We start from the raw sequence: 25,446 nt of genomic DNA on the forward strand, positions 1-25,446 counted from the left end.
AAATCATAAAACTCCACAAATGACGACTTTTTTCTTAATACCTTTTGGGTGTCAACCACTTCAAGTGTTGTTTGAAAGAGGTTTACTGTGTGGAAGTGCAAAAACTATGCATTGGCGGGGAAACAAGCATTGTACAGTATATGGTCTTTCTGAGTGTAGATCTGGAAAGTATCACCCACCATGAACACTCACTGCAATGGGAGCAGAAAGGGTGACTCATCTATTTCATTCATTTCTCCACAACAATAGACTCACTGGGACAATTTAGCAGAACAGGTGTTTGCGAGCAGGCAATTTCCTGCGCTGAAGTGTGCTTGAGCAATATTGCTCCATTTTAAGCTTAGCACGTCATTTCTGAATGATGGGACATTTACTGATGGCTCTTGTTCGGCGTCCGTCCGTGCAGACTCAAATCACTTTCATGACTCTTTTCATTGATTTCCAAAACCTTTTGCCTACAACAGTCAGTCATGTATTCTCTTTTTGTTATTCTGTGCAAAGGATATGGACAAGCTTAGAGTTGTTTTAATGGATGACATCTTTAAAAACAATTGAACAATTTCATGAAGGAAACATGAATAACAATCTTAGGAGAAAAAGCAAAACATAACCTTCAATATACACACAACCTGTTTACACCTACACTTGCAATGTTTGTGGTGTCAAACTAATTTTGGTCATATTATACCTTATTTTCCACACTATAAGTCACTCCATATTACAAGGCACACATTGGACGAATGACAGTTTTTTTAAAACAGTTTTCATATATCGAGTGCATGACATTGTAAGATGCATAGAAGTTATAATTGTGACTGCCACTGTATAGAGCTAGATAGAGCTGTACTAACTTTAATAGAATACAATACAGCTTTATTTATATAGAGCTATCACAAACACTGCAGCTGTAATGAAGCACTTGACAGAACATTTGAAATCAGAATATGTATTGATTCACATAGAACGTGCAGCGGTTTAGGAGACACACTGTCTGCTTTTGAGAAAATGGAATGCTTTCGGTTCGGCTTATGGTGCGGAAAATACACTGGCTACCATATATGCAAAACCATCTGAAGAATTTAGGTACAATACGTTTTTTTGAAACATTTTACTTACCGTAAGTGGGGATTTGGCAACATTAGCTGTGTTATTTATTCCATATAAGAACTTGACCTTTTGGAACTGTTTTAGGAAGTATTGAAATTGACATCTTTGATTGATTTTCGCAGGTCACATTGAACGATGTGACTGGTCAAATTGGGCCATGTACCATCCAGGTGTCAGTGATATAGCATTTTTCTTTTTACAGTCCATATTCAACTGCATCAACTTTGGAACATGACACTTGCTCAAAGCTTCAATAACAAATAACCCCCACTCTCTTCCCTCAGACGCTGTTAGACTTGGGTGCATCTCCTGACTACAAGGACAGCCGGGGGCTAACTCCTCTCTATCACAGCTCTATGGTGGGAGGAGACCCTTACTGCTGTGAGCTACTGCTGCACGACCATGCACAGGTCGGCTGCGTGGATGAGAATGGCTGGCAGGAGATACACCAGGTGACTTATGTGTAATTGTTGTGCGCATATTCTATGCTTCTTTATTTAAGGTATACACATGCCGAACTGCTTCCAAACTGTTTACTCGGGATGAGGGAGCTAATCCTTTCACACATATTGCATCTACTCTGTAAGATCTGACGTGGAAACAGTCACAAGGGGTTGTGTCATATCACCTCGGAAGAAATTCCCTTCAACTTTGTATTTCCTTGCATCTGGGTCATTTCAGTTCATTTTTACTTTTATGGCAGCAGCTCCCAGAGCTATTTTAGATGTGATGTTCTAAGTTTTAAATGCAGTATTAGACACATTGGGCAGATGCACTCGATTCCCACACACGCTAGAGGAATAAATCAAACAAAACATGGCTTTTAAAAGGTTGCTGGCTTATTTTAAGATCTAGGTGCAAAGGATTTCACAGTTTTGTTTGCCTCTCCCACAGACTCTTCCAATTAACATCTCTTCAATTTTAATTTTGCGCTTTCAGTGATCTTTCAAAATTTTAACAGTGCAAACATTCAGAGTCATCTGAAGTGCAAACAATGTTTTTTTCCACCCCTTTTACAAATGTTGCCAATTGTGCTAAAATGTGTTGAAAAGGTGACATGGCATTTTATTTAATAAATCTAGCACTCTGGTTCAGCCATTTTATAAAGCTTTCATTAATTCCTGTACTTGCAGTCATGCCGCTACGGCCACGTGCAGCACCTGGAACATCTCCTGTTTTACGGAGCGGACATGAGCGCCCAAAATGCCTCCGGGAACACGGCTTTGCACGTGTGTGCACTCTACAACCAGGTACTACTGTTTATCAATTTCATTTCTCACCTATGTTGCACTTGATCTTCCATGACACCACTGTATCATCTATTTTTTTTAACTCATTCACTGCCATTCACAAATGTATTCGGAAATTTAAAATATGAGGTAGAGTGCCTTTGCCTATTTTTTTTTTTTCATGCTTCGAAAAAACGCTGGCCATGGCCTCTGGCAATGTTTTTTCTTTTCCACAAGAGGGCAGCATTTCCCCTTTTTTTCCATGTTAGCGCTTTGTTCCAACTTCGGCTGTTGTTAAAGCGCCAAAAAACCCCAATATGTTGTATGTATTGCATTTCATTTTGGACAGCTGCCCTCATTTCAAGCTCATATAACTCCAGACCCGTACAATTTAAGAAGTATTATTTTTTCCTGCTAAAACAAGAGAGTGTAAGGTTTGTAACGCTGCATCGTTTTTGTAGTCCTAAAACTCAATATACTGTGGGTCCTGGAATCCAAGCGACAATGACAAAAACCCTGGCACTGGAGTGGACAATTTTTTGCACATACTGTATCTGGCAGGAATTGGTTAATTTATGTCATTGATATTTTTTTTAACTGTAAGCAGTCTTTATTCAAAAGCCCTTACACATGGGAAAGAAGAACCACATGCTATGCTTCACTTGTCATATTTATTGAATGTCGGGAACGGTAAAACATAAACACACTGCAGTCTTTGACGCAGATGCAAGGACTCTCTATTTTCGATATACATATACAGTATACATCTCAATACACTAGGATAAAAAATCTCTCATCAAAAATCTCTCATCACGCAGCCCACTGCTGTCTGACATGATACAGCGTGACTTTGCGAGCATTAACAACACAAACATTCTGTAACTGCAGCTGATACATTTGTTTATGACTGCTATCCCATAGTTGACCAGCTATGTGATAGCAGTCATTAACAAATGTGTCAGCTGCAGTTACACATTCCATACTGCTTTTGCAATAAGTGAAGGGCTTGTGACTGTATCACAATTCATCCTCCATATAATAGAATCATATACTGACATTCCATTGCATCCCGCAATTGCCTGTCACAATGCAGCACAACACAACAGCATCAAATATGTATATTTTGATTGATCAAATCCACACAATACAGCACAATAAATTCTGTCAAGATGCAGCCCGACTACACCAGCATAAAGATGAGATATTTCAATGTAATAATAATAATAATAATAATAATAATAATAATAATAATAATAATAATAATAATAATAATAATAATACATTAGATTTTAAGCACCTTTCAAAGCTCTCAAGGACACTTTACAGTCACAGACAAGCATAGGTACTATAATAAATAAAATACAATCACAAATACAATCACAAATAGGGCAGAGCAGCTGAAGGCTCTGTCACCCATCGTGCTGAGACGGGCAGGGAGGGGCGGCACACAGAGGTGGAGGGAGGAAGAGGATCTGAGGGAACGAGAGGGAATAGAAATTTGAAGGTCAGATAGGTATGGGGGGGGCAAGGTTATGGATAGCTTTAAATGCATAAAGAAGAATTTTAAAGTTGATTCTATATTTGACCGGGAGCCAGTGGAGCTCTTGGAGGACGGGGGTGATGTGGTGAAAGGATGAGGTTCTGTGATGATCTGGGCTGAAGAATTCTGGACGAGTTGAACTTTGTGGAGAAGTTTCTGAGGGACAGCAAAGAGAAGTGAATTGCAATAGTCATCCCGTGAGGTGACAAGAATATGAACGAGCATAGCAGTGGTGTGAGGAGTGAGAGACGGGCTAAGACAATTGATATTGCGTAGGTGTGAGTACGCAGATCGGGTTTTATTTATATGGGAGTGGAAAGATAGTGTGCTGTCAGGGATGACACCTAAGCTTTTGACCTGATGGGAGGAATAAACGTTCGAATTGTCAATAGTGAGAGATAGACTGTTAGCTTTATTTTATAATTTCAGTCTTTTCGCTGTTAAGTTTGAGGAAGTTATGGGTAAACCAGGATTTAATTTCAGAGAGGCAGCGTGAAAGGGAAGAAGGTGGAAGAGAGGCGTTGTGTTTGCTGGAGAGATAGAGCTGGGTGTCATCCGCAAAGCAATGAAATTGTATACCAATACATATATATACGTATATGTATTGTATTGTATGTATACCAATGCTGATTAATTCCTTCAATGGAGCTTTGTCGCCCTCTTCTGCCTCTTTTTTTGTGTGCGACATGAAGTTTTCAGACCAGCCAAGTACAGCCAAATGCATTGACGTGATGGAAGGACTGCTACAATGTGTCCTTTTTTCGGTCAGGGGCATTCCTTCATTGACGTAACGTACGGACTCGTCACCAACTCCAAAACAAGACTTCCGGAATATTCAGCGCGAGTCTTAAAACGTAAAATATCGCTATATGCGGTGGAATCTTTGTAAAATACGCTCAGTAGAAGTCATTTGAAGCAATTTTACAAATTATGGACACAACTTGTCTGGAGACGTTGGTTGTCATTTAAGCAACAGTCGTGTCAAGCCACGCTGAAGATTTCTTGGAATGGTGTTCCAAATGATTTGCTGTAGAACCACCGACGGTGTACGCACTAATTGGCTTCTTTGAGCGTCAATATACGTGTTTGTAAACAAGGGGGGAAAAGACTTATTTTTGGTTGCCAGCACAGAGTCCAATTAGCATACCACATGATGCGTGCATACCTAAACTTTCTGTTTTTATGATGGTTCTAAATATTTCCCAGTTCATGACACTCAAAATAAATTAACCCAAATGTGAACATGGTTAGTGCGCTTTGACCTCAACACGATGCATTGCAGTTACACAAACGACAGCCGCATTGTAATATTCATATGCATTCTTATATATTGTAATATGTATTGTTTGTATTATGTGTAGTGCTCCTTATACGCTACTTCTTACTTACTTTTACTTCACCCTTTGCTGAACTCTGTTTTGATAATAAATTTGGAAGCTGAAATGTAGCCACGCACACAAAGCACACACCCGCTGGAGGATGTTTTGGGATAAATCTTACAAGGTCATGGCTCAGTTAGCCTCAGAGTAGCTCTTGGCCTGCTACAGGCACTTGTCTTTCAACTTTTACAAAAGCTTGTGAAACTGGTTGATGTAAAATAATAAGGTTACTAGTACATGCCTACGTCTTGAACATGGTGATCAAATATATTCGTTCGTTAAATGTTATAATGGTTTTGAAAAAGACAGAATTGAAATGTAAGGATTACCATCCATGAGATTAGAACCTGATTACAGATTGAAGAAGATCAATCTATAAAAGCCTGAAGATTATTTAGTTGAAATGATGAGAGTAGACAGCAGTACAAGGAGATGCAGCGCACGGTTAAAGTAAAGGTGGCACAGGCCAAACAAGAGGCCTATGATGACTTGTATGCTCGGCTGGACAGCAAGGAAGGTGAGACTGATCTTTACAGGCTGGCGAGACAGAGAGGCAAAGATGGTAAGGACCTGCAGCAGGTTCGGGTAATTAAGAATAGAGGTGGCAATGTATTAACAGGTGCCAGTAGTGTGATGGCAAGATGGAAAGAGTACTTTGAAGTATTAATGAACGAGGAAAATGAGAAGGAACAAAGAGTAGAAGACCTGACTGTTGTGGACCAAGACGTAGCAAGCATTAGCAAGGATGAAGTGAGGAGGGTGAAGGGGGGAAAGGCACTCGGGCCTGATGATTTACCATCGAGGTATGGAAGTATCTTGGAAAGGTGGCGGTGGTGTTCCTGACTGGGTTATTCAACAAGATCTTAGATGGTGAACAGATGCCTGAAGAATGGAGACGAAGTGTACTCATGCCCATTTTTAAGAACAAAGGAGATGTGCAGAGTTGTACTAACTACAGAGGAATAAAGTTGATGCATACATTGAAACTCTGGGAAAGAGTAGCTGAAGCTGGACTAAGAGCAGAAGTGAACATTTGTGAGCAGCAGTATGGCTTCATGCCAAAAAAGAGTACGACAGCTTTGCTTTGCTTAAAGAATGCTGATAGAGAAATACAGAGAAGGTCAGAAGTCTTTGTAGATCTGGAGAAAGCGTATGACAGGGTGCCCAAAGAAGAGCTGTGGCATTGCATTAGGAAGTCTGGAGTGACGGAAAAGTATGTCAGAGCGGTGCAAGACATGTATCATGACTGTAAGACAGTTGTGAGGTGTGCTGTCTGTATGACTGAGGAATTCAAGGTGGAGGTGGGACTCCACCAGGGGTCAGCTCTGAGCCCCTTCTTGTTTGCTATGGTGATGGACAGGCTGACAGACGATGTTAGACAAGAATCTCCTTGGACCATGATGTTTGCAGATGACATTGTGATCTGTAGCGAGAACGGGGAACAGGTGGCGGAGAAACTAGAGATGTGGAGATATGCCCTGGAAAGGAGAGGTATGAAGATCAGTCGCAGCAAGACGGAATATATGTGTGTGAATGAGAGGGATCCAAGTGCAAGAGTGATGCTACAGGGGGAAGAGATAAAGAAGGTGGAGGATTTTAAGTACTTGGGGTCAACTGTCCAGAGCAATGGAGAGTGTGGAAAAGAGGTGAAGAAGCGTGTCCAGGCCGGTTGGAGCGGCTGGAGAAAAATGTCAGGTGTGATGTGTGATAGAAGGGTTTCAGCTAGGATGAAAGGAAAAGTGTATAAAACCGTGGTCAGACCAGCCATGATGTTTGGACTGGAGACAGTGCCACTGAAGAAAAGACAGGAAGCAGAGCTGGAGGTAATAGAGCTGAAGATGTTGAGGTTTTCTTTGGGAGTGACCAGGTTGGATAGGATCAGGAATGAGTACATTAGAGGGACAACTCATATTAGAGGCTTTGGAGAGAAAGTCAGAGAGGCCAGACTGAGATGGTTTGGACATGTCCAGAGAAGAGAGAGTGACTATATCGGGAGAAGGATGCTGAGTCTTGAACTGCCAGGCAGGAGACCGAGACGAAGACCGAAGAGGAGGTTTATGGATGTGGTCAAAGAGGACATGAAGGTAGCTGGTGTGCAAGAAGAGGATGCACAAAACCGGGATAGATGGAGGACATTGATTCGCTGTGGCGACCCCTGAGGGGAAAAGCCGAAAGGAAAAGAAGAGGAGTATTCATTTCATTTGAACAACTTGTTGAATACTGGCCCGTATTTATTTAATTTGATTTTATTCTGTGATAAACTTTTGTTTAGTTTTAAGTTTTTGTGTAGGTTATTGTTTATTGTTTTCATTGTGTTTATTTCATCTAGATTGACATGTATATGAGAATTCATGTTTTTTTGTCTTTTTATCAGCCATTTTATTGTTTTTATGTTCCAGTGCTTATTTCGTTACTATATATGTTGTTATTTTCATGTGTTTTGATTGTGTTTATTATTTTTTCTTTGTTCGTTTGTTCTGCAAATTTAATTTAATAGATTTCTGTCTTATTTATCTTTGTTTTTAATACACAGCAATATTAATTGCTGTCTTTATTTTCTCCGTGTTTAACATTTAACCATTTTAGATTTCATATAATTTCTTAATGTATGCAGTCATTTTTGAATTTATGAATTCACTCTGACCGAACACGTGACTCAGTGTGTTCAGAGCCTCTGCCAGTGGACCAAAGAAAGTCCTGTTCATTCTGTGCTCAGGTTAAATTACATATTGACCGGCCCTAGCCCCCCAACGGCGAAGCTGAACAGCCAGCCCCCGCACGTGTGGGCCTGTAGATGTGTCCATCAATCTAGTAGTGGATTTTACCTTGCTTTAGGGCTCTGTGTACACAGTTACACTAAGTACATGGCCGTGAGTCGGAAAAGGAAGACAGCTTGGTCTTCTTCACTCTAGCTGTAACTATCAGTTCGGCTTGGTAATTGTACTTTCAAAAGAGGACATAATAGGACACATCCTGTTCAGGATGACATACATATACTGGATGGAGTATATAGATATATGACAAAAATGCTACTTTAAACATGATGAAAAGAATATGCTGAATAATTTGATAATCCAATGTATGTAGGAAAGATCCCCTTTTACACAAGGTTGAAGAAAACATTCCCACATACTGTATTTTATTATAATTATTTTTTGCAATGTCACGTCAGCTTTAAAGGACTAAAATAATTTTGCCAAGCATCCGGTTGTGTTTACTGCTCGTCCAGCCTTCGTGAAAAAAAGGATATTGTGGTCACAAACAAATAAAAACTCATTTTTCCAATAAATGCCAAGTACATCATGGATGGTGATGTTGGCTCAAACATCCCCTCAGGCTTTTTCCTCTTTTTCTGCTCACTTTATGTTTCCACAACAGCTCGTATATTGATATCTTCTCTTCTTGAGTGTTTCTCTCCCTCTCCAGCCAGACTTTAGTATTTGTACAAGGTGGCATTTAAAAGTCTGCGCATACGGACAGTAATGTGACCTCCACCACACCTATCAAATAGGCAGACCAATTAAAAATTGGGAGGAAATAGTGCCGTTCACCATACTGTGGCAGCTCATAACACATAAAGGACTGTATTGTCATTCAGGACAGCTGTGCTCGGGTTCTTCTCTTTCGTGGTGCCAACAAGGAGATCAAGAATTACAACAGCCAGACTGCCTTTCAGGTACGACCCTTCACATCATAGGACAATCACTCAGGTTTATCATTTAGAAACGTCCGACAATTGAGCGTTTGCTGACTTTGTGATCAGAGTCCGAGCAATTAGTTGTACTTGTGCAACTTGCTTAATAATCACATTGAAGCGCTGCAGTGAATGTTCTTCTATGTTGAGCTCAACGTTACGCTCGATAAAATCTCTGTCGTTTTCCTCTAGGTGGCTATTATAGCAGGGAACTTTGATCTGGCTGAAATCATAAAGGTCCACAAAGCATCAGATGTTGGTGAGTGACTCGTATTTTGCCAATCTCTCCTGCAGGTTTAAAGGCTGTGAAGACGTCAGATAGAAAGATGTCACGGCGCACAGATATAAATGGACATGGAGTAAAAGGCAGGAAAGATGAAGAACGTAAGATTAAAGCGATGCAGAGAAGTTTTTGATGGGGGAGTGGAGGGAGTTATCAGAACCCCCCCCCCCACCCCCCTGCTGAACTGCTACATGCAGGAAAACTCTGCCATCTAGTGTACATATGCACAGACAGTGTCCAATGTACAACATAACCATATCAGCATTTTATTTCATATAACTTTCCGCAATATATTTTTCACATAGCTTCAATTTCACTCTATTATTATCAGTTGCAGCGGAAACTCTCAAACGCAATCACATATTTTCAATTTGACAAAATGGAAAATTTATTGATCTTAATAAAGGTGTAAATAAGATTGGGAGTATAACATTGAAATGGACCATATTAACTCCCATCGGTTGTAACATCTAAATCACCCCTTTGTCTCAGTGTGTCTCCTACACTCCCCAATGTCCCTCACGGTCAAGTTTGTCTTGTGATGTCCTCTCTTGCATGTCATTGTGTCCCATTGTGTCTCATCATGTCCCATTTTGTCCAATAGTGTCCCATAAATTCCCCGACTGTGTCCCATCCTTTCCCACAATCTCCTCCACAATATCCCTTAAGACTGATAAGGTCTTATCACAACTCATTTTGTCCCACAGTGTCCCATAAAGTCCTCAATTTTGACCCGTTTTGTCACATAGGCTCCAAATGGTGTTACATCATGCGCCATTATGTCCTATTGGGTCCCACGATATCCCCCCTTACATCCCATTTTGTCCTACCAGTAATCTATTATGTCTTATCATGATACATTTTGTCCCATTGTTTGTTGCAATTCCTATTTTTCCCATAGTGCGCAATACAGTCCGTATTGCATCACATCATTTGCATTCCATCCCATAGTGTATTATTACTTTTAGAAATGGACATTATAGGACACAATTTGTACTGCTTTGAAATTTATACCATTTCAAGTTAATTTAATCTATATCATCAGTGCCTTTCCGAGAGACGCCCTCCTACACCAACCGTCGCCGGGTGACTGGCCCCACACCGTCCCCCCGCTCGCTGCTGCGCTCAGCAAGCGACAACAACCTCAACGGCAACGACAGCGTCCACGCCCTTCGGCAGATGCATCGAGAGGCTCGTGGCCGCCAGCAGGGTCACTCCCCCGTGCCGTCACTGCGTAGCCTGCCTGCTTTTGGCCAGCACCAGGGGGGCAGCATTGGGGAGGTAAGACAGTGTTGATCTACCAAAACTTTTTTTCCACACAAAATTATCTGACACAACAATGTTACGAGAAAAATGGTGGATGAAGTGAACTGAGATATTGATCATTGTCTTTGAAACTGACATGAAAGTGCAGTGTACAAGGCGCACCCAAAAGCATTCATTTTCTTCAAAAGGTGACCCTGTCCCTGATACACAGGTGCACCTGATATGTGAAGTAACATTGAGCCACAACAGGTCTCGCAACTTCTGTCAGCAGCCAGCGACTCCATTTCCCCCCGCAGAAGAAGTAGTGCGTAGTCATATATTATATTTGGAAACATTTGGTCATTCATTGAATGTGCGCCTTATACTCTGGTGCGTATTATATTTAGAAAAAGTTTGAAAATACACCATTCATTGAGGGTATGCTTTATACTGCGGCACACCTTATACACAGCAAACGTTACATGCAAAATGGCAGGCCTAGAAATGGAGGACAAACGGGTTATCTACTTTGTTCTTAGCCCACCAGCACAGTATTAATAAGAATATGGTCTCCAGAAAAAATAAAATGTGACTTTAGTACCCATTTTACGATTTCAATGTTCACCTGTATGTGGAGCACACAGTCATCAACTCTTTCTACCCCTTAGTTGATCTGGCTGTGAAAAACCTACATATATTCTGATTTTTACGGATTCCAAATCACACTTGCTAAATTTAACTTGGTATTCATTTTAAATAACTTCATATTTATGATTTTCGCAAAACGTGTAGTCTGGTGAATGTGTTTTTTGGCCCTGGGAGCCCCTGCATGTTTTAAATGTTTCTGTCCTCCAACACATCTAAACATCTAAATTGATCTGACGTGAATCAGAATCAGAAAGCCTTTAATAGTCCCACAATGAGGAAATTTGCAGTCCACAGCAGCAAATAGAAAGGGGAAAAAAACCAAAACTGTACATAGTGCAAGTATAGTATAGTATAGTAAAGCATATTGATATATGTAGCTGTATTGCATCAACTTAAGGTGGCTGTGCTATTTACAGTACGAGATTCAGTTTTTTTTTTTTTTCATTCACACGTGAATATGCACTCCTTTGCGCTGATTTCCAGAGTCGGCATGGTGACTTCCCCGACAGCAGCCTCCTGAGCACGGGGAGTTCTAGGTCCTCTCATTCCCGCTCGCCTTCTCTGCATCACTCTCACGATGATGACAGGCCGGTACCCAGACGCTCTCACAGCCACGGTTATCCCCATGGACATCGGGGAAGACTCAGGTGTGTCATGCTTACTTTTCATTCTAAAACGGGAGAGGCGTGTGTTGGTACGGGTGTCCATGTGGATGAGATAAACTACACATGGCAGGCTCGTCGTTCAACCGGAATACATGAACTGCCTCTGCCATTATGTAAACTGTTGTTAGGGTAAGTATGAAGGGGAGGCAGGATTTGTTTGGGCTTATCATTTTAGCCACCTCTTGGCCAAATTGGCTTCTTTCATATGGAGAGTGAAGACTTAGTTCCTTGTGCGCATTCCACTTGCCCTGCATTATCCTGCCGCATTTTACAGCCCACGAGCATACCCTTGAAAATGTTCCCTCAATAACACAAACGTTCTCAATTCCTGACCATCTGTTTATGACTGTGTAGCATATGCCACACAATGTTGTGAGAGGTCGAAAAGCAGCGATGACGTCACGACCGCAGGTAGACAAACATGGTGGCACAATAAAGACGTTGACAAAGCAATTTGTCTCCTCTCATTCCGCCGGACACAACATTGGCGACAAAGATAGACTTCTACACAGCTCCCCTCCTCTCGTTTCTCGCGCTCCCCGGTGAGCCACTAGTCCCGCGGTCCCGCTTGTATGACTCTTTCGCGACATATCTGATGGCGATCGGACTAAACGAGGCAAGCGACGCCCGGCTAACGGCTATGCTAGTGCACAGCTTGGGAAGTGAGGTGCAGCGCATTTTTTCGGACACTCTGACCCACGCAGAAATACAGGGATTGTGTTGCTTTGTTGGACAGACATTTCACCCCACCGCAGAGCGTGATTGTCCGGCGGATTGCCTTCTGTCAACGACTGCAACGAACAGGCGAGTCGGTACACCACTACGTTGCCGACTTGTGGTGTTTAGCGGGCCTCTGTAAATTCAGATGCTTGGAGGAGGAAATGATTAGAGATGAACTACAGGAGCACACGATTGATCCCAAGCTACGGGAGAAACTGTTATTGTCCCCTGACAACCTCCAACTATCGAAGGCCGTGGATATGGCGTTCCAATTGGAGAACGCAGCACAATTAACGGCTCGGCTCGTGAATCCACCCACACCTTCACACTCTCCCGCGTTGGCACAGATTGTTGCTCCAACCCCTCCAGTCCCAGACACCACCTCCAGTTACGAATCCACCTCTAAATACAACGGTGCCAAGATAAATGTGGCCACGTCAAGGGGCCGACACACACACGCCTTGTGCCAACTGTGGGACTGCCTCGCACCCCACACGTGCGCCAACTTGCAGAGCCATTGGACAGAGATGCCAGCACTGCGGAAAGAGGAACCACTTCGCCAGGATGTGCCGCTCTGCTCCCACGTCAACATACCTGTCACGCCTCTCACCAGGCCAGCCGAGGCGGACCACCATCCACTGCATGGGTTCGCGCGGCAAGCCATTCAAGTGGTGCACAGTGGAACTGGATGGAGTGAGCTTACCACTCCTGCTCGACACTGCTGCCTCCAGGTCATTGTTGAACGTGTCCACAGTTCGATGTCTATTTCCTCATCTCCCAATCGAGGCCAACGCTGAGGACTTGTTTGGCTGTGGCCAAACTAAGATTTCATGGTGGGCACCGCCACCTTCACAGTGCTTATGCTCGAGTACTCTGCCCCCCTTCACCTTCCAAATATCCCGTCATGGCGCCAACCTCTTGGGCTTGGACTTGTTTTGTGCACTCGGCTTTTCCATCTCTGACAATGCAGGTGCCACAATTCACGCCCAGGCCAACAGGGGTGTAGAAAGCTCCAACCAAGCAGGCGGCCTTCCCTACTCTTCCTTAGCCAGCAGAGAGGCCAATGAGACGCGCCGGGCGAAGCAACGCACACTTACTGTGTCGGACTGGGTCCGCATTCGCCGGCCGAGCTGCTCTCACAAATTGTACTCATTTTGGACAGCACCCGTCCAGATTACCGCCCAACTCGGACCGACCACCTTCTGTCTGGCTGACGGGTCGCGTTGGCATGCCAGTCGCCTAAGGGGAGTGGGATCACCAACCCCCTCGAACGACAGGGCTGTCGCAGATATGGGCATCTCAGGCAAAGACTACTGACGTCCTGTCACACATCCGAGAACACCGGTGGGACGCCTTGAAGAGTTTGATGAACCAGCCGTGTCCGTGGGGCCAGAGCCTCGGCCAGCTCGCGTTCGCCTTTGCCCTTGGTATTTGGACAATTAAATCGCCGATTTCGAATGTTCAGACCCTAGCCAGTGTTTAGCCTATCGCGTGGCAGAATAACCCACACGGCTAAGCAGGGAAACTGGCAGTCTACCCGGTTTCCCTTGTTTACAGAGTTTTTCTAGTTCTTTCAAGGAGGGGGGGGGGGTAAATGTAGCATATGTCACACTGCTACAGAATGTTGCGACAGGTCGAAAAGCAGCGGTGACGTCACGACCACACGTAGACTAACATGGTGGCACAATAAAGACGTTGACAAAATAACTCTTCTCTCATTCCTCCGGACAAAACAGACTGGATAGGATTGACCTGCGTGTTTGTAAAAAAAATGTCATCATGAGTTGGTATTTTGTTGATTCTGAGTCAAGTGGAATACAGGCCCAGGCAGTCCAAAAAATCTGACTACTGTCAACAGAAAGCTGCTTTGAAAAGAACTACAAAATGTACACAGTACATTATTGCTTGCTTGTTTTCAGTGTCTTTGAAAAAATAATAATTTCAAAGAAAGGACTCAAAGACTACTTCTCCAACACCGACTGGAACATGTTCAGACAAGCGGCCACCTACAACAACACCACAGACCTCCAAGAGTACACAGACTCTGTTGCCTCCTACATGAGGAAGTGCATGGATGACGTGACTGTCACCAGATCTGTCACCATCCGAGCCACCCAGAAGCCATGGCTGACGGGTGAAGTCCACAGGCTCCTTAGGGGTCGGAACGCTGCCTACAAAGCTGGTGATGAGCTGGGCCTGAGGACAGCTAGGGTCAACCTGTCAAGCGGGATCAGGATGGCCAAGAGACAGCACTCCAGGTGGATCGCCAACCACTTCAGAGACAGCAGAGACACCAGGAACCTGTGGCGTGGGATACAGACCATCACAGACTCAAAGCCCTCTCCACAGACCTGCGAGAACTCCACCACTCTGCTGAACCAGCTGAATGACTTTTTCGCCCGCTTTGAGGCAGACAACAGCACTCCAGCACGAAAGACCCCACCACCGCTCGGCAAACAGGGGCTGACACTGTCCCAGGACAGCATGAGGCGGTCCCTCAGAGGGACCAATGCACGCAAAGCCCCAGGTGCTGGCGGCATTCCTGGCTGTGTTCTGAGAGTCTGCGCTGAGGAGCTCACATATGTCTTCACAGAAATCTTCAACACCTCTCTGCGCCAGGCTGTTGTGCCCATGTGCCTCAAAGCCACCACCATCATCCCGGTCGTCCCCCACCTCAAAGTCAAGTCAAAGTCAGCTTTATTGTCAAATATGCTAATATGCATGACATACAGCACAGATGAAATTAATGTCCTCTCGGACCCAGCGTGCAAGACATGCAAGGCACTTATAACGTGGCTAAAAGACATACAATTGACAACAGACAATACATGTAATTTCTGTATGTAAAGTGAGGTAGTGTCGTCTGGAAAGTGAGGCAGTGACGTATGTAAAGTGAGGTAGTGACATATGTAAAGTGCCGATGTCGAGCAGAACCTCACGGGAGTAGGTACGCCTCGGGTGTAGCGAGGCCAACGGAGACGGACATTTACACGAGTAAGACAAACATAATAAACACGAAAAAAAACAATTTGCCGGGACAGAAAGGAGCCGCTGCGTGTGCACGCGCCGCCATCTTGGGAAAAAAAAAACAAAAACAAAAAACAATGACTACCGCCCGGTTGCACTCACTCCCATCCTCATGAAGTGCTTCGAGCGGCTAGTTATGAACCACATCAAGGCTGCCCTCCCCCCCAACCATGACCCCTTCCAATTTGCATATCGGCCCAACCGCTCGACCGATGATGCCATCTCCACTGCTCTCCACACAGCGCTCACCCACCTGGAGACCAGAGACTCCTACGTCAGAATGCTGTTCATCGACTTCAGCTCAGCATTCAACACAATCATCCCCCAACAGCTCACCGACAAACTGAGCAAACTGTGGATCAGCACCTCCCTGTGCAACTGGCTGCTGGACTTCCTGACGGGGAGACCAAAGGAAGTCAGAGTTGGAAAAAACACTTCCAGCAACATCACGCTGAACACAGGGCCCCCCCAGGGGTGTGTGCTGAGCCCCCTCCTCTTCACTCTGCTCATGCATGCTTCATAAAATTTGCGGATGACACAACTGTGGTGGCCCTCATCAACAACGATGAGGAGACAGCCTACAGGGACGAGGTCAGCCGCCTGGCCACATGGTGCAAGGACAACAATCTCCGTCTGAATGTGGAGAAGACAAAGGACATTGTTGTGGACTTCAGGAGAGTGCGCCCCCAGCATGCTCCACTCATCATCGACGGTGATGCAGTGGAGAGAGTGAGCAGCACCAAGTTCCTGGGAGTGCACATCTCTGAAGACCTTTCCTGGAGCCACAACACGGCATCACTGACCAAGAGATCCCACCAGCGCCTGTACTTCCTCCGCAAGCTCAAAAGAGTTGGAACCCCGACCCCCATCACGACGTCCTTCTACTGCGGTACCATCGAGCGCATCTTGACCAGCTGTATCACCGTGTGGCGCCTGCACCGTGTCCTGCCGTAAGACTCCGCTGCGCATCGTGAGGACAGCTGAGAAGATCATCGGTGTGTCTCCCCCCCCCCCCCCCAGGACATTTACAACACCCGCCTCACCCGTAGAGCCATCAGGATCGCTGGCGATCCCACCACCCCTCCCACAGCCTCTTCAGCCTGCTGCCATCGGGTAGGAGACTGCGGAGTCTCCGAGCCAAGACCAGCAGGCTCAAGGACAGTTTCTGCCACCAGGCAGTCCGGAGACTAAACTCCCTCCCAGCCCTGCCCACCCTGCCCTTTCCCACTGCCACACTCACCGAACTCCGAGTACACGCTACATGCTGTACTATCATCCTGAACTCTATGTTTTTGTTCTTTCTCATTGTTTCTGCAAGACCTCACTTCAACCCTTTCTTGTTGTTTGTTTTTGCATTACTACATTACGTCACTTTATATACGTCACTACCTCACTTTCCAGACGACACTACCTCACTTTACATTCAGAAATTACATGTATTGTCTGTTGTCATTTGTATGTCTTTTTAACCACGTTATAAGTGCCTTGCACGCTGGGTCCGAGAGGACATTAATTTCATCTGTGCTGTATGTCATGCATATTAGCATACTTGACAATAAAGCTGACTTTGACTTTGACTTTGACTTTGATTTCAAAGCATTTGAATGGCTCTTGCATTAAAAAAAATTAGACACGTTTTTTTTTTATGTCCTTTTAGGATTTTATTTTATGTTTTTAAACTGCGCCTGACTCCCAAAAACGAGCAGGAGCATTTCAGAAAACAAATACCTGTACTCACATATTGTGACAGAATTAAATTTATGCTTGATGTTTTATTGATGAGCTCAACATTATCAGGAATGACAGTTCCTATTGTGGACAGTTTATCATGTTATCAGGTTACGGGTTGCCATTATTGATGAATGAAATGATAATCTTCTTCTTTTCCTTTCGGCTTTTCCCTTCAGGGGTCGCCACAGTGAATCAATGTCCTCCATCTATCTCGGTTTTGTCTTTGACCACATCCATAAACCTCCTCTTCGGTCTTCCTCTCGGTCTCCTGCCTGGCAGTTCAAGATTTAGCATCCTTCTCCCGATATAGTCGGTCTCTCTCCTCTGGACATGTCCAAACCCTCTCAGTCTGGCTTCTCTGACTTTCTCTCCAAAGCCTCTAATATGAGTTGTCCCTCTAATGTACTCATTCCTGATCCTATCAAACCTGGTCACTCCCAAAGAAAACCTCAACATCTTCAGCTCTGCCACCTCCAGCTCTGCTTCCTGTCTTTTCTTCAGTGGCACTGTCTCCAGTCCAAACATCATGGCTGGTCTCACCACTGTTTTATACACTTTTCCTTTCATCCTAGCTGAAACCCTCCTATCACACATCACACCAGACATTTTTCTCCAGCCTCTCCAGCAGGCCTGGACACGCTTCTTCGCCTCTTTTCCACACTCTGCATTGCTCTGGACAGTTGACCCCAAGTACTTAAAATCATCCACCTTCTTTATCTCTTCCCCCTGTAGCATCACTCTTGCACTTGGATCCCTCTCATTCAGACACATATATTCCGTCTTGCTGCGACTGATCTGTATTCCTCTCCTTTCCAGAGCATATCTCCACATCTTTAGTTTCTCTGCCACCTGTTCCCCGTTCTCGCTACAGATCACAATGTCATCTGCAAACATCATGGTCCAAGGAGATTCTTGTCTAACATCGTCTGTCAGCCTGTCCATCACCATAGCAAATAAGAAGGGGCTCAGAGCTGAACCCTGGTGGAGTCCCACCTCCACCTTGAATTCCTCCGCCACACCGACAGCACACCTCACAACTGTCTTACAGTCATGATACATGTCTTGCACCGCTCTGGCATATTTTCTGTCACTTGTGATGTCACGAGAGGCTGTGTCCTGGAGGGGAAATACATCCCCCTAAGATGGCTCCACCCAGAGAGAGTCTTTGCCCCAGCTGGTGGAATACAGCAATTCAAACCACACACCTGCGGCTGATCAGGGCTTGATTGGGAAGCAGGGCTCTTAAGGCAGAGAGCCTCTGAGTGTGCGGCTTGGGGAAAGACAAGCTCGATTGCTGTGCTCTGTGGAGAAGTTGATTGCTGCGTGGAACTCATTGCCAGTTGGCACCACACGACTGGACACTGGATTTGAACCTAGCTAAGGTGGCTAGGCTACATGACGAGGATGTCAAGAGGGGTGAGACCTAGAGACTCTTGTAAAGAACCCCGTCTTCAGTTTTTACCTCAGAAGAGACTTTATTTGGATTTAAGGAGCAGAAGAGACTTTATTTGGATTTAAGTATCAGAAGAGACTTTATTAAGTATTGGAAGAGACACTCTGTACATCTCCTTTGTTCTTAAAAATGTGCACGAGTACAGTTCGTCTCCATTCTTCAGGCATCTGTTCACCATCTAAGATCTTGTTGAATAACCCAGTCAGGAATACCACCGCCATCTCTCCAAGACACTTCCATACCTCGATTGGTAAATCATCAGGCCCGAGTGCCTTCATCCTTGCTAATGTTTGCTACGTCTTCGTCCACAACAGTCACGTCTTCTACTCTTTGTTCCTTCTCATTGTCGTCATTCATCAATTCTTCAAAGTACTCTTTCCGTTTTGCCATCACACTACAGGCACCTGTTAATACATTGCCATCTATATCCTTAATCACCCGAACCTGCTGCAGGTCCTTACCATCTTTGTCTCGCCAGCCTGTAAAGATCAGTCTCGCCTTCCTTGCTGTCCAGCCGAGCATACAAGTCATCATAGGCCTCTTGTTTGGCCTTTGCCACCTTTACTTTAACCGTGCGCTGCATCTCCTTGTCCTGCTGTCTACTCTCGTCCGTCCTCTCAGTGCCCCGCTTCTTCTTTGCTAACCTTTTTCTCTGTATACACTCCTGCACCTCCCAATTCCACCACTAAGTCTCCTTATCTACCTTTCTTCCACTCGATGCACCAAGTACTTTCCGACCTGTGTCTCTGCTTATGTTCGCTGTAGTTTGCCAGTCATCTGGAAGGACCTCTTACCCACCCAGTGCTTGTCTTACCTCCTTCCTAAATGTCATGCAACACTCTTTTTCAACTTCCACCATTTTGTCCTCACTTCAGCCTTTGGTTTCTTCATCTTCCTCACTGCCAGCATCATCCTACCATAGAAATAGATAGGTTTAGAAGTGCCCAAAGGAGCCAATAGCATTGCGCCCCGCGGTGACCAGGTTGTGACGTCACTGACGACGTCACGAGTTGTAGCCTCTGACACAGTTCCGTACCATATGAATAATTTTTGCTCGTTTTTCGTCGATTTTCTTCCGGTATTCGACGAAATTCTAATACTTTGTGGCTAAATATGTTTTAGAAGACAACTACTTCACTTTCACGTCGTCTTTCGGCGCTATGTGAAGTCGGACACGTCCAAAAACCTCAACTTTCAAGATCAGATATGCTTTGGATTATATTTTTTTTTTATAATCCAAAACATACAATTGCAATTAAATACACCACTATTGATATATATTTATTCAGAGTCTAAAAATCTTATGAATAATAGAAATGACAGCTCTTTAAGATTGAAAATTCAAATACATAGTATAATTATCGTTTGAGTGTGATTGTAACCAATCTTCAAACGTGAAAAAAATAACATTCATAAAGAATGATCATACTTAATTGGTGATCGGAATTGGACTAAATCGGAAATTGTAGAGGATTAGGTAACACTGTGTATAGTCCAACACTTTTATATTAATCATTATTTTTCAATAATAATGTCATGATCTGGTTGCCAACCAACGGGGGGCGCTGTCGGCCCCGCCTGCACCTGCACAGGTGCTGGTCGTCCCGATCAGATTGCCGACCAACGGGTAGCGACGTCAGCCCTGCCGGCAGCTGGTCGTTATAATTACTGTCACTTAAAATGACACCCGGCACGACCATCCGGTGCCGGTTCATTGTTTGTTTGCTGCTTGTTTGCAGCATGCATCGTGTACGTGTTTGTTTAACCTTGGCGGGCTTTTACTTTTGGTCTTCTTTTGCTACTTTGTATTTTTTCCATTCAGATCATTTTGATGTTTTACATTTTGTTCCTGCTGACTTTATTTTAATACAATTTGTCAAACAACCTCCTGCTCCCTCCTGCCTGCTTTTTGGGATCCGAACCCGCCATCACCACCTCGCAAAATGTGATAGAATGAACCGACCAACCATCGGATCCCGCAAGTACATCAGACCCGTCTCATTTCCACCCTGTGCCTGGCAATGGTACGTCCACGTTAGCACAAGCCTCGTCGAGTTTGAATTTCGTCACTCGACGAGCCGCAACGTCCACGTAACCGTCCGGCCGAGACCTCCTTCCAGGTGGCCGTCCAGGGTGACACTGGGTGACTGGCATTGCACGCCCACGTCCAGCCACGCTGTCGTCGTGCATGACGAATTGAGTCTCATCCACGACGAGCCGTGCAACGTCCCCGTCAACGTCAGTCCGAGACCCCACTCACCGCTGGATCCCGGAGCGGCTCTGGACTGGTCTCGTTCCCCCGGAGCCGGGCAGTTCATGCCCACGTCGGCGTCCGGCCGAGACCTGGTCCCATACGGCCGTACGGGGTGCCATTCTGCGCCTGGCAGTTCGACGTCCACGCAGAGCCATGCGCCGTCGCGTGAACGTGCGAGAGGGATCGCACTCACGCCCACGACGATCCGTGCCGCGTCTTCGTCCACCCCAGGCCGAGTCCCGTTCCCATCAGGCCGCCGCCCGTCGTATGCTGGAGAGGCAGCGGTTGCCCTCTCCACCGACCGTTCCCTGGCGAGTGGACCTTTTGGGAGACTGTTGGGACTTCTGGAAGCAGCCCCTTGAAGGGGGGGTACTGTCATGATCTGGTTGCCGACCAACGGGGGGCGCTGTCGGCTCCGCCTGCACCTGCACAGGTGCTGGTCGTCCCGATCAGATTGGCGACCAACGGGTAGCGACGTCAGCCCTGCCGGCAGCCTCGCAGGTGCTGGTCGTTATAATTACTGTCACTTAAAATGACACCCGGCACGACCATCCGGTGCCGGTTCATTGTTTGTTTGCTGCTTGGTTGCAGCATGCATTGTGTACGTGTTTGTTTAACCTTGGCGGGCTTTTACTTTTGGTCTTCTTTTGCTACTTTGTATTTTTTCCATTCAGATCATTTTGATGTTTTACATTTTGTTCCTGCTGACTTTATTTTAATACAATTTGTCAAACAACCTCCTGCTCCCTCCTGCCTGCTTTTTGGGATCCGAACCCGCCATCACCACCTCGCAAAACGTGATAAATAATGCCAAATTTAAATTGTCCTCATCACTCTCATCATTTAAAATTTTCTTTTTTGGGGGCGTTGTTAAACTAATTTTTCAGTTAATATACAACCACAGAAATTTGAACAAGATATTCCACTACTTTTACAGCAACATTGAGTGTGCAATTGTCACAGCCAGTAAAACAATGAAAGCTGATTAATTAGTCAACCATATGATGACTTGAATGAGATGAAATTTTTTGAAACTTCTAACCTCATTGACCTGCAAAAATTACACTGCAATTCAGTTTTGATCGAAGAAAACTCTTCATCAAGTCGTCATTCTGTGGGCGAGTGATATGGTGTAAACGGACAGATAGGAAGATATTAGTGATAGTTCTGATGAGGTCTATGGTATGGTTCTCAATACCATCTCGGGTTATGATCTCGTGTTCCAAATCGAAAAGCGCTAGATGGCCAACTGCAGCAACAACACGAGTGACAATCTTGAAGAACATGGCACATATAATTATTTAATGAAGAACAGCTAGAACGTACTTATACACGGTCGAAGATCGAAAACAGGACGAAAATTAGTCGCTAAAACATCGCAAAACGAATTATTTTTTTTTCTTTTTATAGAAATTTCATTTTCCCTCACTTTCACTCCTTTGTTTTTCAGCTTGTAGTTGAAGCATCCGTAAGCGAAACATTGCGGCCCCCAACTGTTGTTCCTTTTTACAGCATCCATACGTTAAATAGACCTAAATACGCTCAAAACTATCCTATTTCTATGCCAAACCAAGCCACGTTACTATGGACGCTACAACTCGTGACGTCACTTCCGGGTTTGCAATCAACCTCGTCTCTACGCCACTTCTACTACCTATCTATTTCTATGCATCCTACACACCAGCAACCTATGCTGTCTGGCTACACTCTCACCAACCACTACTTTGCAGTCACTGATTTCCTTTAGATGGCCCCGTTGACACAAAATGTAGTCTACCTGTGTACTTCTGCCTCCACTCTTGTAGGTCACCCTATGTTCCTGTCTCTTCTGAAAGAAAGTATTCACAATAGCTATTCCCATTCTCTTAGCAAAGTCAACCACCATCTGTCCTTCAGCGTTCCTCATCGTGAGTCCAAACCTGTCCATCACCTCCTCATCATCTTCATTTCCTGCGCCAACATATTCATTGAAGTCTCCACCAATTACAACCCTCTAACTTCTCGGGATGTTCTGTATGACTTCATCAAAGTCCAACCAAAATTTATCCCTCTCCGTCAGCTCACATCCTACTTGTGGGGAATACCCACAAACAACATTGAACATCACACCTTCAATTTCTAGCTTCAGACTCATCATTCTATCTGATACTCTTTTTACTTCTAAGACATTCCCAACAAACTCTTCTTTTAAGATAACCCCAACTCCATTTCTCTTTCTGTCTTCACCATGATAGAACAACTTAAACCATGACCCTAAGCTTCTAGTCTTGCTCCCTTTCCACCTGGTCTCCTGGACACACAGTTAGTCTACCTTCCTTCTCTGCATCATGTCAACCAGCTCTCTACCTTTACCTGTCATTGTTTCTACATTCAAAGTTCCTACTCTTAGTTTTATTAGTTCATTTATCTCTTTTCCTCCGGGCACACCTCCCTCCTCTCCTTCTTCGACCAACAGTAGTCAATTTTCCACTGGCACCCTGAAGGTCAACAGTACCAATGGTGGCCGTTGTTAACCCGGGCCTCGACCGTTCCGGTATGGGATTCAGAGGTTTGATTCGCATATTTGTTTTGGCATTTTTTTTTACGTCGGATGCCCTTCCTGACACAACCCTCTGTATTTATCCGGGCTTGGGACCGGCACAATAAGACACTGGCTTGTGCCCCCTTGTGGCTACATTGATGAATGAAATGAAATGATAATAAATACCTTAATTTAAGCTACATGAAAAACGATCTGCAGTGTCAATTTTGTAAAATTTGCTCCTTTTCGTTTTAAGTTTTACTTTTAACAGCAGTCAACTTCTTATTTTTTTACACTTGCCTGACCTTTCCAACATGCCTTTGCGCTAATGTTGTATTATAAGCTTTGTTTCTTGTCACTAATAGGTGGTGGTTAATGAAGGTGACTTCACGTAGTAAATACATGTTTTATGACCAGGTTAGACTGAACCTTGAACAAATGAATTTTTATTTCAATTAGTTTCTATGGAGAGAATACCTGAAGGTCGTAACAGATCACATTTCCCAAATGTCCTTCTCTTTAAAGCACATAATTAGCTTTATTTATCAAACTGGACAGGTTAAAATATCAAAGGGACCTTATAAATACGAAAGCATCTTAAAATATCCCATTGTTCTATAGTTGTCGTTCCTTGGCCTGCATTGGCATTGCTTTATTTGGATTGAGATAAACCATTATTTGCTTGCAAAAAGACAGACGATTTGTCAGGATGCAAACCACAGTGCTGCTTCGCCCCCCTCCCCTTTTAATTCCCTGAGAGAGACAAACAGAAAATGAGATTGAAAGAAGCCAGAGCAGCTGGAATAAATATAAAATATTATAAACATGATCATAACAATAAAGACAGGATAACACAAAAGTAAAAACAATCATCAACAATAATTGTAACAAAAAATCATACATACAATACATACTATTGCTGTAATTCAAGTTAGTGTGACCGTAAACAACTTGAAGAGTCATGGCACATATGCCTCCATGGATGGTACATCCAAAGTATCTGTAAATCTACTTGAGTACAAAGCCACGAGTACTTCTGCCACATTTGAATGCATTGGGCTCGTGATTGGTAAAAATCCAGGAAAAGCTGCTGAAAAGGATCCATGCGAATGCCATCTCATGACATTTTCATATTCAACTTTGGGTTTCAGCCGCTCACGCTGGGGCAGCAATATTCCCTCATTATCCAGATGTTAACCTGCCATGGGCTTTGCAAATCCAATCAAGCGTATTATCCTCCTCATGTGTTAGGAGTCATTTATTTGTAATTGTTAAGTCAATTTTGATGCGCACCCAAGGCCAATGTGACAAAGGGGTTTCAGAATCAGAATCAGAAAACCTTTATTCGTCCCACAATGGGGAAATTTGCAGTCCACGGCAGCAATTTGAAAGGGGATTCTTTGGTCATGGCCACAGCATGCTTGGCAGGCAGACATTGGCTTAGTGGTGACGCAATTGTGGGTTGTATTAACTAAGAATTAAACCATTAGGGAGATGGTTTCATTAATTTTACTTGACTCCAGAACTAATTTTCGCTGTGCAGTTAACCCCAGCTAATTGTGCAGAATTGAGACAGAGCCCGAGCAGTATACAGCAGTCAACTCAATACTCAACCGGCACCTGTATCGTTCTCCCTGACCCTTCAATGGTTTTCTATAGGTCCTCCAAAAACATACATGGCAAGCTGATTGAATACTCCAAATTGACACTATGAGTGAGTGTGACCGCGAATGGTTGTTTGTTTCTGTGTGCCCAGCAACCCTGACGGATTGGACCAGAGAACTCCTGGTATACAGTGAACGCATGCGCCAGACGAGGCCTAAGTCATGAGGCTTGTGCATTGGATTGTCTTAAAAAATGAACACCAGTCAGAAACCTCTTTCCTTTCTTTTCCTTTAAAGGACAACCGGACAAAAGGACAACCAATTATGGACACAAGTTGTGTCCATA

The 25,446-nt window shown here is 44.4% G+C and overlaps 1 protein-coding gene across 17 annotated transcripts in view; it reads left to right on the forward strand.

Annotated features, from left to right (window-relative positions):
• shank3a (SH3 and multiple ankyrin repeat domains 3a) overlaps positions 1–25,446 on the forward strand; it is a 235,201-nt gene that overhangs the window by 129,143 nt on the left and 80,612 nt on the right. For 12 of the 17 annotated variants that reach the window (XM_088996749.1, XM_088996750.1, XM_088996753.1 and 9 more), the window contains 6 exons: positions 1,392–1,559; positions 2,241–2,357; positions 8,859–8,931; positions 9,244–9,333; positions 10,278–10,513; positions 11,609–11,772. In XM_088996749.1, coding sequence (XP_088852875.1) covers positions 1,392–1,559; positions 2,241–2,357; positions 8,859–8,931; positions 9,244–9,333; positions 10,278–10,513; positions 11,609–11,772 — 848 coding nt within the window. Of the gene's footprint in view, positions 1–1,391; positions 1,560–2,240; positions 2,358–8,853; positions 8,932–9,141; positions 9,209–9,243; positions 9,334–10,277; positions 10,514–11,608; positions 11,773–25,446 lie in introns of those variants that run through there. The other 5 variants (XM_088996754.1, XM_088996746.1, XM_088996763.1 and 2 more) reach the window with 3 other exon arrangements.

Source organism: Hippocampus bargibanti, linkage group LG05, assembly GCF_051943395.1.
Source record: "Hippocampus bargibanti isolate YZ-2025 linkage group LG05, ASM5194339v1, whole genome shotgun sequence".
NCBI lineage: Eukaryota > Metazoa > Chordata > Actinopteri > Syngnathiformes > Syngnathidae > Hippocampus > Hippocampus bargibanti.